The following is a 20826-nucleotide window of genomic DNA, read 5'->3' on the forward strand; positions in this document are numbered from 1 at the left end:
TTATTGGTTTCAGGCTTTGGTGTCATCTTTGGTGTAATTAATTTGTAGGTTATCGTTATCCGTTCTAGTTGATTTATTAAATAAATTGGATAAAAATACCAAACAAGACGCTTATCAATAAAGTTATAGCCTCCGCGATGAAGCTGTAATTATCGGTATGGTTTATAAGTCACTTGATCATTTTATTTAAAACACATTAAATTATAATATAAGATAGATCCTAACGCTTGCCGGTTTTTGTTTTACATTTAGTCAAGCTTTATTAGTAATAGTTTTTCTTAGGTACCGATTTTCATGTGTACGAAGAGTACAGTCAATACGCTCGTGTACAATAAGGTATACTAAACAAATAAAGAAGAACAACTTTCCCGGGGAGAGGAGGATACAAGGGTTACCCCTGGTCCCTAGTCTTAACCTTAGGGCACCAAGGTTTGTATTCTCGTCTACCTTATTTCTATATGTAGAGCTCTTTAGAAGTAGACCGACTAACCCTTTCGGTGTATCATTAGCTTTGCCAGAACTCCAATGTAGGGACATCGAGTTGGTCAGTCCTCAACTTAAGGGAGGAGGGCCATGATCAGGTCCTATAATAGGAATTGACCTCAAATCCAAGGGGGCAATAGAGAAAGAGAGATATATCCTCTATTATAGACCCGGGAAAAAACCGGTATTGGGTCTAAGGAGAGACCAAGTTAAAGAGGTAGCAAAAATGGAGAGAGATTCTCCAGCATCTACTTCAAGGATACCTCAGCCAGAGACAAGCTCCTCGACTGTGAATGGCACGAACAGCTAAACCCCAACCGTGGAAGGATGTATACCCTTGTATGAAGTAGATGTTCACTCCTTGGAGTTTGGAGGATGAACAGCTGTTGTCAAAGGAGGATGGGAAATACAACAGGAAGATCCCCATTTATGATGAGTTATAAACTATATGACGAGTTATAACTCAAAAAGGGGGATACAATAGTCATAATCTTATAAAAAATCCTGTGATTTATTTGTTCTCGATTATTTTTAGTAGGTATTTTTACTTTAATTTTCGTTACCGTAAAACTGAAAAGTTATAAATACTGAAATATTTTTCAAGCAGTGCTGAAAATAGTAACTTAATTAATACAACACAGATAGGAAAATATGTACAGGGTGGGTCAAATTCGACGCTTTTAAATGGAAACACCCTTTTCTATAGGAGATAGACGAAAAGTAATATCGGTGTCTGGAGCTCAATTTTTATCAAAAACATGATGGTGAAAACCGCACATCAATATCTGTTACCGTTTCGGAGTTACGGGGTGTTTTTCAAAAATGTGCATTTTTAACAAATCGCTGTAACTTTTTTACTATGGAAAATTTTGTATTTCTATGAAAACATTTCCAAAGCACCTTTTTATGTAGAATTTAATGGCTTAAGTATATTTTTTTTAAATTAATAATTTAGGAATTATCAACAGAAAAAATGATTTTTTATTTGGGACACCCTCTATATTAATTAATTAAAAAGAATTTAAAATTACATTTCCAAAAATATAGCACACTTGATATTTTGTTGTAATCCCCTTCGAAATACAGAATTTTTAAAAGTTCGCCACTTTTAACTAGTAGGCTTTGAACATCTTATTGATGATATGCCCTTAATGGAACTCGAAAACATATTTTTACAGCAAGACGACGCACCGTCGCTGAACGCTGAAGTTATCAGCAAATTTTTGCAGCCAATTTCAAGAATAATTGAATAGCTAACCAAGATCCCAGCCGTTGGCCGTCGAGGCCGCTTGACTTAGTGGCTCAATGGATCTAATCTTATGGATATATCTGCGGAAGAATAAAGGTTCTTTATTCTTCCGTATAATCTAGACAAGAATTAGAAACACTTAGCAGTTATGAGAGGATATCTTTCAGACCTACTGAGTTAACGAATTTCGCGAGAAATGTTCAAAAACTGCCCCGTCTATCCATAACAGAAAACGCTCGATATGTCGAACATCTGTAGCAAAATCGCATGTCTTGGTTTGCTATTTATTTTTATTGTTATTAGATATAGTTTAAATGTGTTGTTGTTGGTTAAATATAATTTAAATTGTTATAAAATTCTGCATCTCTCATAGCAAATATTATTTTCGTTTTAATTGATGCTCACAGCTAGAATTTTTTTGCATTACAGTCGGTGCCGTTAAAGCCTAGTTATTTAAAGCGGGCGAATTTGTATATACTCTATATCTCGAAGAAGAATTGAACAAAATATCAAGTGTGTTATATTTTTGGAAAGGTAATTTTAAATTATTTTCAATAAATTAAAAATATACAGGGTGTCCCTTATAAAAAATCAAATTTTCTGTTGATAATTCTTAAATTATTAATTTAAAAAAAAATATACTTAAACCATTAAATTCTACTTAAAAAGGTGCTTTGGAAATGTTTTAATGAAAATACAAAATTTTCCATAGCAAAAAAGTTAGAGCGATTTGTTAAAAATCAATATTTTTGAAAAACACCCCGTAACTCCGAAACGGTAACAGATATCAATATGTGATTTTCACCATCATGTTTTTGAGAAAAATTGAGCTCCAGAGACCGATATTAGTTTTTGTCTATCTCCTATAGAAAAGGGTGTTTCCATTTAAAAGCGTAGAATTTGACCCACCCTGTACATGGGAGTCGAGACAAAAAAAAACACAGAGAAAAAATAGAATTTATAAAAATAAATTAATTAAAAATAAATACACTTCTAACTATAACTTTTACTGTTGGTAGTCATAATGGTAAGCCGGAACAGGACTCTCTACAGCTCCTGTTCTACTCCAGTGACCGATCGGAGTGGGAACTACCTCGATTTTTGATCCAGCATGTTCTAGAAGATTCTTCAAGGCGGTCGTTCCAGAGACGGCCAATGCAGCTAAACTGATTCCGAATCCCTTGAATGAAACCAGCGCTATGATGGACAAGAGAATTGGAAGCACTATTGCTGCTTTCAGTTTCAAGAGAAGTAAAAGAGGCAGGATGAGTTTCCTGATTTTGCTTCTTCTTGCATCTAAAACAGTTGTTAAATTGACATTATAAAATTGAATGATAAAACCAGCATTATATTTTTATTAGAATTTTGTAAAAAATCAGGTTTTATTTAATTATTTAATTAATTATTTATGTATTAAAAGTGTTCTCTTTCGATATAGTAAAAATAAAGAATAATAGAATTCAGAGAAAACTATAAATAATTTATGCCCCGATAATAAGTAATTTTATAAAATACATTAACAAAAAAAATAAAATCGAACAAAAAAATATTAATAGAAACACAATTAAAATGGTTGATTTAATATAGTACATAAACAAACTACATATTATGTGAAATGAATATCTAAATATATCTAGCTAAATTATCGTTTATAATTAATATTTCATCTCTATATATTTTTTTGGGAAAAACAGATTATTAAGGGACGGGGGGGGATATTACTTATACCAGACAATTTGAACATACAGGGTGCGGCAATAGTGCAATAGAGCTACAGTATGTATCAAAAATAAATTAGAGATTCCCGTCTAATCGCCTGTTGATGTCTCCAAACTATATTTATTATTTTATATGTTCATTGTATTCATTAAAGTCTAGTCATCTGCGTAGTCTAGAATGTAGATTTCTTTTTGTATGTTTCTATTAAATAAACCATTTTTATGTTTTGAAAATGAAATCTGAACAACTTGAAACTACTGACCAGCAATGAGACAATAATTTGCTAAACCCCGGCCCTTAATATTTCCTAAACAGTTAAAGATATGTATAGAAAATTGTACATAACATATACTACAATCTAAAATGTTATAAAGAATTCAACAGTTGAATAATATACAGAGTGTTGTATTAAATTAGAAAGTTGGTATTCTCTTCTATTATATGATAGTATATTACATGTATGGAATTGTAAGTTTCATATACATATTGTGTATTGCCTTCACTGTTAATGTTATTTTTATTATTTTGTTTATATTTTTCACTGTTAATGTTTTGTCAATAAAAAATGGCACTTCTCTCTCGCTTTTTATTAATATCTTCGTCCAATAAAATAAATTGTGCATAATGTTTTTGAATAAAGCGCTAAAAATATTAAAAGATCAAACAACATAGAAGCATTGTATAAAAGAAAACAAAAAAAAAATATTTGAATAGAATAACGTAAAAACATGCATTCAAGCCTAGAACTTTGAAATCACTCTCTGTAAGGCTAAAGAAAAAATACCGGGTGCATCTCAAAATTGGCTCACCCCTATAACTTTTTTTATTTTACAGTTAAAAAAACGAGATTTGGTATGTTAGTATATGACATAAATTAGGATTGCTTGATGTATTTAATTGTTTTCGGTCACCTCCTGTTTCACCGGAAATTACTACAACTTTTGATTTTTAAATGGTACTCTCGGTATTTTTTTTTTTTTTACTTTATTCGATAGAAAATAACACTCTGAATAGAATGACATATCATATGTCCATTTTTGACATTTTCGCATATGGTTTATTTCAAATTATAACTTGCGGTTCGTAACGAAAATTTGACTCGAAATACCAAAAGTGTGGTACCAAATTATTCGTAAAAAATGCTTTTTCCAAATTTGCTAATGAGCCACCCTCGTTCCACTTGAAAAAATTGAGATATGATTAAAAATACGATTTGAGCATTTTCCAACTGGCCAGGACAAGACACTAAAAACGTTAGACGATCAAATCTATTTTTCCAAGGCTCCTTTATTAATTAGTGTTTTTAACATAACCATGGCACTCTAGATTGAATTTTATAATTCAATTTTGTTTTAAGCGAAAATGCCAAAAGTTGACATATGACATGTCATTCAATTCAGAATGTAATTATCTATTGAATAAAGTAAAAAAATACATAGGGTGCCATTTAAAAATCAAAAGTTGTAGTCATTTCCGGTGAAACAGGAAGTGACCAAAGATAATTGAATACGTCAATCAATCCTAATTTATGTCATATAGTAACATACAAAATCTCCTTTTTTATATGAAAAAAATAAAAAAGTTATAGGGGTGAGCCACTTTTGAGACGCACCCGGTATATTAAAATACCAAATTTTATAAAATATACTTATCACTTGTCAAGTCAAGAAATTTCGGAAAATGTAACTTACAATCTGCCACGTTTTTTTCAATATAAGTAAAATAATTTAAAAAACTTAAGTATAAGGAATGTATATTATGTGTTAAAAGTGTAGAAAAGAATGAGTTAAAACACAGAGAGTAAAAAAAGAAAAAATATTTAAATTACTTATAAATTATTTATATAAAAAAGTAATAAAGAATATGAATTTTAATGTATAAAATAACTTTTATTTCTAGAATAATTTTAAAATAAATGTAATTTGCCGGTAGTAAAATTGCTTCGTACTCGTACGACTACCTGAACCAAAATAAACCTTAAACTTGACTTTCCGCCGCTCTTAAAAACAATCTCTTTCACCACGTATCTCCCCACCAAGCGGCAGGTAGTAAAAGCGGACACACTGACCGACACCAGCAGGAAAAGGAGTGGTCGTCGGCCACCCGAGTTGAGAAACCGCCGCATGGCCTCGAGGAAACGACCGACTCGCTGAAGAAGAGGATCGAGATGGAGGTCAGGGCCGCGGAGACAGCAGGATGTGGGTCACTTGGTCAACGGCACACGCCGCGCCTTCAGGCGGTGTGGAAGAAAGTCTGGTGTGGCGGTGGATAGCAAGCGCCAACGGTATTAGCAATTTTCTTAGTGCGTCTTACAATCATCTTTCTGCTAATAAGATTACGTGCATTAGGAATAACAAGAGATAAAGATCTAAAATGGTATTATGCGAAAAAGAACTTGCTACAAATGCCCAATAACCTGCTACAAAGGTATATGCTTTACTACTCTACACAGAAGAAAATAACTTGGCGTAATTAGATAAGATTTATTATCTGATCAGTAATTTATTGAATTATATGTGTATTTTTTTGGATTCAGATAAAGCAGTAGTCAAATTTACTAGATACATTATGCACAAGAATCATTTTTTTCTTCTAATGTGACTCTAAAAGAAATTAAGAGTTTTTTTAAATAAAGTAATTTTAGTATATGTTTCATAATTTGACTTATTTAAAGTTGTATTTTAGTAAATATTCAAATATAAATTAGCTTTTAGAATATAAGTATAAGTTGTATATCAATAATTTTGAACATTGGGTTCATTAAGGTAAACGCGCATTCGTCAGTGAATCATATTTTTTTTTAAATTCCCTATCCGTGTTTGCTCTTTCCCTCATATCAAAACAAAACGCCTGCCGCCGTATTTCGTACCCATCTCGTAGCTCTTGGTGCTTTTCATATTTGAAGGAATAGTATTTATGTCGTTTCAAAATTCGAAACGCTGTAGTGTGATCTATTCCTATTTCATCCTCAAGTTTCCTTGTGCTGATCTTTCCATCGTTCTCTTCCACGCACAATAAAACTTCCAAGTCGGTATCATTTCTTGCATCTTCTCTTCGTTCCTGCCTTGCTTCACATCTGCAGTTATTTATTAGGGTACCTTTGGTCTCAAATCTCTGGATATTCCTTGCGATTGTAGATTTTCCAGGTATCGGTCTATTCGGATACAGAGCAGCAAACATGTCCGACACCTTTTGATAACTATTTTCTTGATAATACCATTTAATCATCAATACTTTTTCTTCGGTAGCGTAATTCATGGCTAATATTTTCTATGTAGGTATGAGTTAAATTAATAATAATAATAATTAATAATAATAATAAAGCACTAAATAGATAAATTTCGAAAATGACAACTTCATTTGACAGTTATCTTTTACCTTGGCTGGTCCTCATAAGTAAATACTGGGCCATAAGAAAGGAGAAATATTTAAAATGAAATCGGCGATAACTCGTAAACGGACTAATCGAAAATATCTAAAGTTATTCTTTTGAATGTGGGTGTTGGTGCTCTTCAATAAACCTAAATAGAATTATTCTCTAAAATAATTAGGGAAGCCAATAATTGACCCCATTAAAATTTACATGGTATTTCCTATGTCCCGCTCGACGATGCAACACCCGGTATACGATTTTGTCTAACCAACAATAAGCCTTTATTTACAAACTATGATTGTAAGCCACTACCAATATTATTGGCTATTTAACAATAGAAAAAAAGTGGTAACAATAGTAAAATAACACTTTTTTTTTACTTTAAAATATGTATCAGAGAATAAGTAAGAAACTAAGGTTTCACCTAACCGATGGTGGAAACATTCTTCTTCATAACAATTTCCCGTTCACCAACAGGTGGTTCTTAACATCGTTCTTTAAATAGAAGCAAGTGAAGTTATTTCACACATCCTAAAGAATGTTTTTGAAGACATAAAAATATTATTAGTCATATCATTTTCAATGTTAAAAATATTTTTGAATGTAAACAAGTTGTATATGTTTGCTCCTGCACCTAGCATAAGAAAGTATAGATGGTCATGAAAAGTAACTAAAATTTAGGCATGTAAAATTGATATTTTCTCTCGAAGAAAATGTATAAAAGTATACATCCTAAGAAAATTTTGAAAGTTTTTAACAGTCACAATTGTCAGAAGTAGAAATTTTGTAATACTATTTCACTAAATCACATACTCTTGGTAAAAAAAATATATATATTTTTTAATTTCGATAATAATTGCTAGATTGACCATTGCTCTAAAAATATACCAAGAATAACACTTTTTTTAAGGTCCAAAAATTAGTTTTCTGCATTACAAATTAGACTTGCATAGTGTACCGGGTGAGTCTCAAAAGTGGCTCACCCCTGTAACTTTTTCATTTTTTCCGATAAAAAAACGAGATTTGGTATGTTAGTATATAACATAAATTAGGATTGATTGACGTATTCATTTGTTTTCGGTCACTTCCTGTTTCACCGGAAATGACTACAACTTTTGATTTTTAAATGGCACCCTGGGTATTTTTTTACTTTACTGGATAGAAAATAACATTCTCAATAGAATGACATATCCTATGTCAACTTTTGACATTTGCGCATATGGGTCATTTGACATTATAACTCGCGGTACGTAACGAAAATTTGACTCGAAATACCAAGTGTGTGGTATCAAATTATTCGTAAAAAAATGCTTTTTCCAAATATGCTAATGAACCACCCTCGTTCCATTTGAAAAAATTGAGATATGATTAAAAATACGATTTGAGCATTTTCTAACTGTCCAGGAGAAGACACTAAAAACATTAGACCATCAAATCTATTTTTCCAAGGATCCTTGATTTAGAATTAGTGTTTTTTAACATAGCCATGGCACTCTAGATTGCATTTTTAAATACGATTTTTTATTAAGCGAGAATATCAAAAGTTGACATATGGTATGTCATTGTATTCATAATGTCATTTTCTATCGAATAAAGTAAAAAAATACCGAGGGTGCCATTTAAAAATCAAAAGTTGTAGTCATTTCCGGTGAAACAGAAAGTCACCAAAAACAATTGAATACGTCAGTCAATTCTAATTTATGTCATATACTACCAAATGATATACCAATACACCATTACATACCAAATCTCGTTCTTTTATCTAAAAAAAATAAAAAAGTTATAGGGGTGAGCCACTTTTGAGACGCACCCGGTATATCAACGTCAGTGAAAAAAATTTAAGAATATAATAAATATATTAAATAAAAGTTTGTACTCAACTGTAAAAATTACAGAAATATTAATAACAATTAATAATAGCAATGAGGTCGTTGGAAGCTGAGAGCAAACATTATTTAATTTGTCACAGTCTAAATAAAATATATTATTTTCTTCTCTGTATCCAGCGATATACCGCAAGAATTTTCTATGATTAAATAAGCAAGTAGGTCACAGATCTCAATTAAAATTCACCAAAATTCTCATTAGACCCTCAAGAAGTGTTTGTGTTCTAGAATTTTATTGACTCTAAGTCTATAATATTAACGTTTCTTACTTTGGCAAATTCAGTGAATAATTTTGATATTGTGATCTATGTGAACATGAAATTGTTGTTTTCTAATAATTTTGAAAATGGAATTAATACACAGAACGTCTTATATTTCTTGCTTTATTTAAGGTTATATCGCAACAGGTACTAAAAAGTATATTCGCAACAGGTACTAAAAAGTATATTTTTTGTGAAAATATTAATGTAAATAAAGTGAGTGAAAGTTCAGAAGAAAGTACCTACTAAAGAGAAATGTTTTGAATCTCTCCATAGGATAAAAGATTATAATACGAACTAACAGCAACTTGGCGTTAAAAGAAATAAAACAACTTCGGCGAATAGACTTAAATAAACTTTAAGAAGAAAATTAAATTAACTGTTTCAAGAATAATACTTATAAAAATCAATTTTGAATAGTGTGTGTTTATTACAGAGAACAATTTTCTTTGCATCAACTTATGAATCTTCTTTTTTACTTGTAAAAAAATAGGGTACTTAGTTTATTTGTGTTTTCCTTTTTCTATTATTTTCCTTTTTTATTTATTTCCGATTCAATTTGTGAATTGTAACAAATATATACATCGTATATAATTGTTACAAATACAGTATTGTATACAAATAAAGTAAAAAATACCGAGGGTGCCCTTTAAAAATCAAAAGTTGTAGTCATTTCCGGTGAAACAGAAAGTGACCAAAAACAATTGAATACGTCAATCAATCCCAATTTATGTCATATACTAACATACCAAATCTCGCAAAAAAATAAAAAAGTTATAGGGGTGAGCAACTTTTGAAACGCACCCGGTATAGTTGCCAAGAAAATGTAAAAAAATGTTTTAAATAATTTAGTTAATTAGTTATTTTTTTTTAATTTTTGATTGCAGCAGCAAAACTTCAAAATAAAAATGTACATTTTATACAGGGTGGTCCGAATTGTATTCCGGAAACTTCGGCCGCAAATTCTGCAGATAAAAATAAGTAAAAATGTTCGCATAAATGTATGTCCTAAAATACTTAGTTTCGGAGATACAGGGTGTAGAAGTTTCATTTTTATTTCGATTTTTTCCAAATAATTTCTGAAATAATCTCAATATATGGATGAAAATTGGTGTCTAGGAGTTTTTTGACATGAGAAATTTGATTTTGATGTCAATATGACTCCTACTAGTAGAGGGCGCCACCTACATGTGTTTTAACTGTTTTGAAGCGTAATAACTTTTTGTTCGTCCCTGTATAAAACTACCGAGCGAAAAATTATACATCTCTGTGACTTTTTACGTGAAAAATATATCTTTTGTAAAAATCGCTACGAGCAATCGTTCTTAAGATATTTAGAATGGAAATAGTCAATACATGTCATTACTGACGAAAAATAAACACGTTGAGTAGATAGTTATACTTCACTGAAATAATAAATTTGGGAAATTTTCATTTTTTCAATAATCATAAATTTTTCTGCAAAAACTGATGATAAAACAGTTTCTGTTGAACTTTTGTCACAAAAACAGTTCAAATTTATGATTTCAGTCTAATAACTATTTAGTCAACATGTTTAATTTATGTCAGTGATGACAGGTAATGATAATTTCGATTCCGAATATCTCGAAAACCATTACTCGTAGCGATTTTTACCAAGAGACCTTTCTCATGTAAAAAACGTCGTAAATGTATATTTTTTTACTCAGTAGTTTTATACAGGTACGGACGAAAAGTTATTACTCTTCAAACCAGTTAAAAAATATGTAGGTGGCGCCCTCTACTAGTAGGAGTCATATTGATATCAAAATCAAATTTCTCATGTCAAAAAACTCCTAGGCACCAATTTTCATCCAAATATTGACGTTACTTCAGAAATTATTTGGAAAAATTCGAAATAAAAATGAAACTTCTACACCCTGTACCTCCAAAACTAAATATTTTAGAACATACATTTATACGAACTTTTTTATTTATTTTTATCTGCACAATATATTGCCGAAGTTTCCGGAATACAGTTCGGACCACCCTGTATATTGAGACTAGTGATAGTTCAGAGTATCAAATTAGGCGCAATTCTCACTACGGGTTTGTTCCCACAAATATCCAAACCGGTCAGAAACTTGTCAGAAGTAGTTGATCACACCAAGTCATAGATATGTCATAAACAAAAAACATAGATTACTAATTCGGTAAACTATTAATTTTGGACAGTTTTCTGATGCTGATGCTGGACCTTATAACATAAAGTCGAAACTAACGAAATAGGTCATGATAAAGGATAAAATTCTCACTAATTGGAATTTTTGGTTTGGTTTGGTTTAGAACCTTGTATGTTTACATAAATATCAGCCCATAATTTTCGAAAACATTACATTTTAAAATTTTATCTCTTAAAATACTGAAAAATAAACGAAATTCGGTACGATGAATAACTTTTAAAGACATATTCACAAACTCTTTAGAGAAAATAAATTTCTCATATATATGAATATCTATGTATTTGAATCTCTTCAAGTATGTATATAATATAAAAAGAGCATGAATTCGTAGACAGCGGTACATATAAGTGTTATAGAACAGCCGGCGAAAAACACAATTAAATAGCTTTCATTTCGCATTAAGGTTAAACTAGATTAGATTACAATAATTAATAAGTTTGAATAGCTCCGCCGCCGGACCGGATGTACCATGGAATTGGCGACCGATATAAGTAAAATACCTTTTTACACTTTCTCGAATATTAACAAGAAAATATAGTGCTTCTGGACGGATTCTTAACAGGGGAGATCGGAGTAACGTAGAACGTATAACCCTCAACTGACGTGGTAATAATGGCGTTCTGGGGTCCGATGGGCCCCAATTTTTTTCAGTTAAAAATAAACGATGAACAGATTTTATAAAAAGTTTGTTAATTTAATACTGTTTACAATATATTCAAACTTGTGTACAAACAATTTCATTCATTTTCAATAAATTAATAAGAACGGACATAAATATTACTTATTTTTTATACAAGATGATAAAATGGTATTTTATCGTCGACCGAAAAGATTAATTCACGAGCGATGAAATCGCGAGTATACATTATCCATGCTACGTTCAGTTATATCAGTGAAGAAAAATACAGATATTAGTAAGTACGTACATTTAATTGCATTTCTAAAAAGAAAATCGGAAGGATTTCGGTAAGAAAAATCGAGAATTTTAAGAAAAGAAGACAACTCGTTTTTGTTGGAAGCTGATGATAAAACTTATTTCCTGACAAAAGTTTCATTGATAGTGGGATTTGCGGAAGCCTGCCGGCGTATCAAGTTGACAAATCTGCAGCTGCAAAATTTTAAATTGAAGGGCAAAGCATTCATGTCATTATTCCATTTACGAAAACAAAAATATCACGGGATTTTTTTTATAACTAAAGGGAATGTTGAAGGAATAAATATGGTGGAAATGGTTCGAAGATATATAGCTATGCGGCCAAGCTACACAGAGCATACTCGATTATTTGTGGGGTACAGAAATGGAAAATGTATTAAGCAACCCGTTGGCATTAATAGTTTAGGGAAAATGCCGTATAAAATAGCATTGTCCCTAAGTCATCCAAATCCACAACAATACACTGGATATTGTTTCCGTAGATCGTCTGCGTCGTTGCTTGCAGATTCAGGAGTGGATTTATTAACTGTTAAAAGACATGGTGATTGGCGCTCTAACACAGTGGCAGAGAGCTATATGGAAAATTCCAAAGAAAATAAGAAAAAAGTGTCATGTAATATTTTGGGTAATATTTCTGGCAATGATGGGTCTTCACAAGTTCAAGCACTCAGGAAATAAATTTAATTCTTTCTAAAAATTCAACTCACCTGTTATCGTCTGGAATTAATTTAACCAATTGTACTAATATTATAGTTAATATTTACAATAAATAAACGTATTTAGGTATCTTTTTTTGCTTGTTTCTTATTTTAAAATTTGCATTGAATTCATAATAGCACTAGTGCATTATGAAAGCCATAATGACATCCAAATGACAATGTTAAATGTGTCATAATGACATTGTCGTAGATTAAAACAATAAAATACTAAATCAGAAATATTTTTAAAACCCCTACTGATCTTACAAGGCAACATAACTCAATCATATACTAATTTTAAGTATGCCCTTCCAAGTTCATAAATATAGTTTAACTAGCTCTGCTATTTGTTCCACAATACCCCCATCTCCCCTAACTTTTTCAAGTTTCGAACTTCTACTTTCTACAGTACCTTTTCTCTGAGAATCTGTGTCGGCTATCTCTACTTGAAATTGAAAGTCTCGACTGTCACGGCGAGAATCTTTGGAATAAAAGCTTGTGGTAAGTTCGTTTAACAAAAAAACATCTACATTCTGTTTATAAAGTTTTTGTTTGAGGTCTTATTATCGACACGATGTCGATTTTTGTGAAAGTTTTAGATGAGGACCAACTGAAGGTTTTTTTTGTATTAACAAAATTACTTTTGTGAGTAAAAATAAAAATCAAAACAAAATTCTACTTTTTTAAAATGTCTATTACTGGATTTTTATTTTCGTCGTTTTAATAAATAATTTTGCATAAAACTGTTTATGTCAAAAAAAGTTATAATATGTTCCTACCAGCTGATTACGACCCATTTCGTTGTGTATAACTGCAAATAAGTGTCATAAATAAGTACAAAAATTTTCAAAGACTGGTAGAGATCTCGATAAAAAGAATACACAGGGTGCGACTCAAAAGTGGCTCACAAATATAAATTTTTTATTTTTTCAGATAAAAAACGGGATTTGGTATGTTAGTATATGACATAAACTAGGATTGATTGACGTATTCAATTATTTTGGTCACTTCCTGTTTCACCAGAAATGACTACAATTTTTTTTATTTTTAAATGGCACTCTCGGTATATTTTTACTTTATTCGATAGAAAATGATACTTTGAATAGAATGATATAATATAATATGTCAACTTTTGACATTTTTGTTTAAAAAAATCATATTTTAAATTTTATTCTAGAGTGCCATGACTGTGTTAAAACCACTAATTTTTAATCAAGGAGCTTTGGAGAACTAGATTTGATTGTCTAATGTTTTTCGTGTCTTGTTCTGACCGGTTAAAATATGCCCCAATCCTATTTTTAATAATATCTCAATTTTTTCAAATGGAACAAATTGGCTCATTAGCATATATTGTTTTTACGAATAATTTGATACCACACTCTTGGCATTTTGAGTCAAATTGTCGTTATGAACCGCATGATACAATTTCAAATAGACCATATGCGAAAATGTCAAAAGTATATGATGTGTCATTCTAGTCAGTGTCATTGTCTATTAAATAATGAAAAAAAAAATACCGACGGGGTGTCATTTAAAAATCAAAAATTACAGTCATTTCCGGTGAAACATAAAGTGACTAAAAATAATTAAATTTTTTATCTGAAAAATCTCGTTTTTTTTCTGAAAAAACATAAAAAAGTTATAGGTCACTTTTAAGATGCACCCGGTATTTTCTATTTATCGTATTTCAAATAAGTCCATCACAAATGAGTTATTTTCCTTTGGAGATTTATAAATAAAAAATATTATTTGTGCTTAAGTTTTGAGAACCAAGATTTTTCTAGATTTTTCTCTCTGGTAAATTTATTCTACTGCCTATGTTTCCACAATATCAAGATATTATGTTTTTCAAATAACAATTGAAAAATAAATCCAATTTTTTCCAAAAATATCAAATTTTAAAAAAAAAAAAATTGCGAAAAGAACTCAGGCGTGTTTGTAGGGTCAAAATATACCACCCCTAAAAATATTTAATATTTGCACTTGTTTAAGACTCACCCTGTATCATTTTATTAATAATACATACAGGGTGAAAATTATATTTTAATATTTAAGAAAAATATCAGGGTGATTCATTTGACTTTCACCATTTGAATAGCAATGTAATAAATATAAAGCAGCTCTAATTGGGTCAAAGTTGCGTCTCAATGAGCCCAACGTTAAATATGACAGAAAATTGAAATTCCCGTTTTTCGCACTTATATAATTTTTTATTAACAATTTGAGGAAATCTAAAAATTATTTTATAGCCTCATTCTGTGGTGACGTCAAACTTTACTTACACTGTTTCGTTTTTGGGACCTTCATCAACTTTATTGTCTTAAATCCGAACAAGGAATGCATATTTAATTTTTTACAATATTTTGACCTCCCAAATAAGTAATAAAAAGAAATATTAAGAGGCAATGTGTTTGAGAAAGATGCGTTGGAAAAAAAAAATGGCGCCGGGAGGCACGTATAGCCGCCCATATTAAAATATGTTAATAAAAAGTTGGTAGGCAGTTCTTTTAGTTTCAAAGTAAAGGAATTTTTCCAATTTTTTTTTATCTCAAAGACTGCGACTTGTTTGTCTGATTTTGATGTTATTACAAATTTTGTTGCAAATATTATTCCTAATCTTAAATTGAAAACCGCGTTTCGCTAGCTACTGTAATTTTGGAGTTACGTTTTTTAAAAATTTTAACCCCCTCCCATACCCCCCACCCCCACCAAAAACTAATGGCCAGATTCTCTGGTGCCACAGTATTTTTGTGCAAAATTTGGTTAAAATCGGTTTAGCGATTTTTGAGTTATCGTGTTACAGACGGACAGACAGACAGACGGACAGACGGACAGACAGACAGACAGACAGTTAAAACTGTTGCTAATACTTTTCTTACATTCCCCTGTAAACGATACATAATAAATAACAAAATCAAGTAAGCCTAGTGTAGCGCTTTTTTTATTAGAAATGTCACATTTTTGCTACTGGTATCAAGCTGATATAAACAGTTTTCAACTAACGCCAATTAATTACTTATTTTATTAAAATTGATAAAAACTGTTGCCTTTTCTGTAACGGATGTTCGAAAAGAAGGTAAAAAAACTGTTTTTCCTTTTTTGTACTAAATTATACCTAAGTAATATTAGTTTATGGCAATTTATTTGAAGGCAACAAAAATAGTATATTTACATTTTTGCTTGTCACTCTTTAAGACTTTTAACTACTTTCCCTTTCAAATCCTCTTAAACGGCATGATAATACTTGTTGCTTAAAATATATTGCATATAAATTAATTGCCACTGGCCGCCGCGAATTGCCGCCGGATCTTATACCGGGTGGTTAAAGATTGACTTTTTGTCTTCAAATAACAGTAACTTATTTTTTCCTCTTCGTGTCAACTTATTTCGTGGACACACTGTATATCAATTGACAATTAAATTGTATTTATAAAATGAAACAACTGTCTCTTTTATTTTTTCAACATTTAAAATAAATTTGACCTCTTCAATATGAAAAAAAAAAAAACGTACATATGTGCAAACATAATCTGTATATACCTTTCCGAATAGTTAGAACTTAAAATGCAAATCACACAAACTGGGTCCTTTTTTTTATATTACATTAAGTTTTTTATATACATTTATTTAGCGTTTGTTATCAATTTCTATTAAAAAAGGTGCAGTCAAGCTATATCTAGATATCTAACGGTTATGACCGCGCAGCTATTTAAGGGGAACCACTGTGCATCGGTCTCATTAAATTTGAGACGTCATAAACGTTTATAAAAGATATTACAAAATCCAAATACATTTTTAAAAAGATAAAGTTGATAATGGTTCCAGAAAAACAAAATTTAATAAGTTATTTTTTGCGATATAAAGGAGGAAGTTAAAAATATGAGAATGTTACTACAGATTTTTGCTAATTGTTAAAAAAAGCTCTAAAAAACGAATACCGACTGGTAATTTGATTCCTATTTGAGCCACTCTGTATATCTAACCATTTCCGAGATCTCACTGGTGTTTAAAAATAATAACTTTTTAATTTTTAATATTTCTCTTTCAGTTGTTAAGTACTCCACCAAATCCACCATAACAGTCATTGGCTCAACTTTCGTTTAGCTGAAATCTGTTATATAAAAAATGACTTTATATATGTGTTCTAGGAGGCGTTAGGAGTACAAATATACAAAAATTTTCCTGCGGAAATGCGTCATTTTCATTTTTCGGACTTTAGTATCGCCGAAATCTGTTACATCAAAACTAGTCTTCGGGGAGTGTTTTAGACATTTTTCTAAACATAAAAACACAAAAAATTGTCTGCGAAAATTTGTCAATGTCATTTTCTGCACTTTGTTTTTCATACATTTTTCAGTTTAGAAGCTTACGGGACCCGAAAGCGAATAGGGGTGCTGGGTGGGGTAAAACATCTTTCGGAAGAATAACAATTCTTATAGAATAGATAATATAGGTTCTTGTATACTATAAGTACCTCAGAATGTTGCACTTTTTCTTGTTTTTTAATTAAAGCTTTACGTAAATAGGGCTGATTCAAAACAAAAAATCATTGGATCATGTAGTTTTCTTTTATATTTTAATAATTAACTGTGATTTTGCAAAAATATTAGATTGGTGGATTTGGGTTGCTTTGGTTAGCTTTTCTTTGTGGAGGCTGTTAAGCTGTGGATTTATATTTTAATAATTAACTCTGATTTTGTAAAAATATTATTAGGTTTTTTATTAGATTGGTTAGCATTTTAGACACTTTTAAATGATTTTTTTGGTTCAAAAGTGCTTTATCCACGGATTTTTTTTCTTTTAAACTGTTCTATAAGCATTGGACTTTCCGAGGGACTCTCTGTCAAAAAAAAAGAATTTGCTAAATTCGTGGTTTGCTAAATATTTGGTAAATTCGTTTCTAACTTTACAAAACCCGATAATATAATAAGGAACGAATGGAAAATACAAATCAAGCATTTTCGCAGGAAATTTTTTATTTTCTAGTTTGTAAACGCTTCTAAAAGGCAAAAATATATTTATTTTTTATATAACTGATTTCAGCTATTCTAAAGTCTATTAAATTTCCTCAGAAAATGGATACAGTTTATTTCCGCAGGAAAATTTTTATTTTCCTCAATTAGTGAATGCTTCTAAAACGCAAATATACATTTATTTTTTATATAACTGATTTCAGCTATTCTAAAGTCTAATAAATTTCCTTAGAAAATGAATACAGCTTATTTCCGCAGGAAAATTTTTGTGTTTATATGTTCAGAAAAATATTAAAAATAAAACGCAAAATGTATTTTTTATAGCAGATTTCAGTTATTCTAAAGTGCAAAATTTGGAAATTGCGCATTTCCGCAGGAAAATTTGTGTTTTCCATGGTTCACAGCAGGGGGGTGACAGTGAAATAGGAAAATTGGAAACAGTCATTAGTGTCATTCCTGTCATTCTCCTCACGACAAGTATGGCCGCTTAGACAAGGACAGCATTGTTTTTGTCTAACTATTGTCTAACTTCACAGTTTAGAATTGACAGATTTCAGTTTCAGAGACAACTTCAGATTTGTTCTAGAACAAATTCGAAAATATTCGACGCCATTTTAATTCATTCCGTTTAGTTTCGTTTTGGAAGTTCAATTTAATATTTCGGCTGAAATTTATAAATATAAAGGTAATAAAGTATATAAAATATATATTACATGAAGAATCCTGGAGAAAATGATGTTTCTGCAGTAGTAGGTATGTCCCATGTATATGAAAAATAGGTAGTAAATAAACACTGTTTTTACATTTTTTAGATGCAAGAAAATGGTGTTATAATCTCTTTGATCGGCGATTTTTTTGAAAATGGAAACAATTTACAGCAAGGTAAGATCATTTTTAACTATAGCCAACATTAGTTATCTCCAGTATGTGCGATTTATTGTCAATAATGCAATAAATCGGACTGATAACCCGATTATGTTACCCGACTAAAAGTCTGTTTTTGCTTCTTTTTGATTTATAAGCCAAGTCTCTTTGGGAATAATGGACGCTTTTTTTAAACAGTATATTTATATTTTATACCTATTGATATTTTAACATTGTTAATTTTAGTATAAAAAAATTTGTTTTTCTGTTTTCAGGTTTTTGTATAAGGCTCCCGTTTTCATCTTCCTGTTTCCGTTTTCTGTCCTTGAAGTCTGCGAATACGTGTGTTTATTTACAAATTACTGTAAGTCAGGCTTATACCTTAACTAATTTACGTTAAAAGTGCATATAATTAACTAATTGGTATTGAAACAATACAATCCTCTATATTTTTATATTTATTTAGTCACGTTGTTCCATATTTCAAATAAATATATGTGAATAAATTATTTTTTGGTTTTATTTATGAAAAGAAAAAATACAAAATACATTTGAACTGAAAGAGGGCCCGCCATTGAATAACCGGAAACGGAAATGAAAATTAAGCCATTATGTCCTTATCATGTCAACCTGTCAATTGACATATTAGTTCTCCAGACGACAACGAACGCTTTCGGTGGCGTATCGTGTTTCCACGATTTAACACAGAGTTGACACTTCTTTCTAGTTAATTATTTTATGGTTCACAGTAGCTTTTTAAAGACAAAAATTTATAGTTTTTTCTAATGACTGATTTCAGCTAAACGAAAGTTGACCCCAGACATTATTATTATACTATTTGATGGTAAAAATAAATTGAATGAAGTGAACTTTTTATTCAACAAAATTTATATTAGACAAAGAAATAAAATAAAATTAAGTATGAAACATGTTAACAAATAACTTAAAAAATAACTGTAGTTTAATTAATGGATAATCTATATATAAGAATTAATTATGCTGGGAAAATAAGCAGTGACATTAACAAAATTAATGCTGCTGTTTTATATAAAACCACCTTAGTATAAATCCACTTTAGTATTTTACCTGCAACTAAACTTCTGGCTTCCTCTCTGGGCAATCTAATTTTCAATGATCGACTAGCTAAGAACCTTGCACTTCTTTCTACAATATCTTCACTACTCCTAGTTTGTTCTTCATCAGGTAATGTATCTTTTTCCAAAGTAACTAGACCTCCGATAACTGGAATTGAGGGTGTGTCTTCTAATTTTTCTAAATAACCTGATATTTGCATTTCACCACATGATATACTGTCAGAGCAAGGGGTTGAGGTATCACAACTCACTAGAGTTACATAGCAAAGAAATAAATAAATAAGGAATTTACTCATTTTGAATGTAATGGTATCAGTGATAAAATTTAATGGGAAAATAACATTAGTTTTTTTCAAAAGTATTCTTTTATATTCTGGTAAGTTCTTTTGTGTTCTAAGAGGGGCAGATGGAGGGTCAGACATGCATGTGAAACAAATTCCATTTTGGCACGTGCTTAGCAAAATAAGAAGCGCGAAAATCAAATGATTAAGTATTCAGCTGAGGCTAATTTATTCTTTTAATGTATCAATCAAAACATTGTCTGGATAATTTTACTGTATCGATTTCTACAATACTTCTTATTTTTTGCGGATTCATTTCTTAAAAATAAATGAACGATGTAATGATGTTAAACAAAAATATGTTTTTAATTTTGTAGATTTTCCTCCTAGTGGTGAAAAACCCAGAAGTCTTATCTAGAGATCTTTTATTTTGTCATAAATATGTTGAGACAATTTATTTAATTATTGCAGTCTAAATTCTAGAGAAAAGCACAAACATATATTTTTTTAATATCAATATCAAATGAAATGAAAGTTGCAGGAAAATAGTACTAAAAATCATAAAAATACAGTTATTTTGAACCACTTTAGAATTCTATTTTTTTTTATCGTCTTCAAACACTGCTTTTAAATTATTATATTATACGCTTTGTCCTCGGAATATCTTTACAAGAGTATCTTCTATATTTTTTATTTACAAAAATACTTTCGTCATAAAAATTTTTCCTTGTTTTAAAATGGATAATCCCGTTTATATTTTTCCAAATGTCCATACCGTTTGAGATAAAAAAAATAAAAATATGTCTGAAGT

General features: G+C 30.4%; 1 protein-coding gene across 1 annotated transcript; it reads right to left on the bottom strand.

Annotated features, from left to right (window-relative positions):
• Window positions 1–2686: 2686 nt before the first annotated feature.
• Window positions 2687–20105, bottom strand: LOC115891704. The gene is made up of 2 exons (XM_030912245.1): window positions 19727–20105; window positions 2687–3028 (listed from the first exon to the last, which is right to left on the bottom strand). Exons 1-2 carry the CDS (start codon window positions 20028–20030, stop codon window positions 2739–2741), a joined length of 594 nt encoding a protein of 197 aa, XP_030768105.1. The 5' UTR covers window positions 20031–20105; the 3' UTR covers window positions 2687–2738.
• Window positions 20106–20826: the final 721 nt, after the last annotated feature.

This window comes from Sitophilus oryzae, unplaced genomic scaffold (genome assembly GCF_002938485.1).
Source record: "Sitophilus oryzae breed Bouriz unplaced genomic scaffold, Soryzae_2.0 scaffold_1190_pilon_pilon, whole genome shotgun sequence".
NCBI lineage: Eukaryota > Metazoa > Arthropoda > Insecta > Coleoptera > Curculionidae > Sitophilus > Sitophilus oryzae.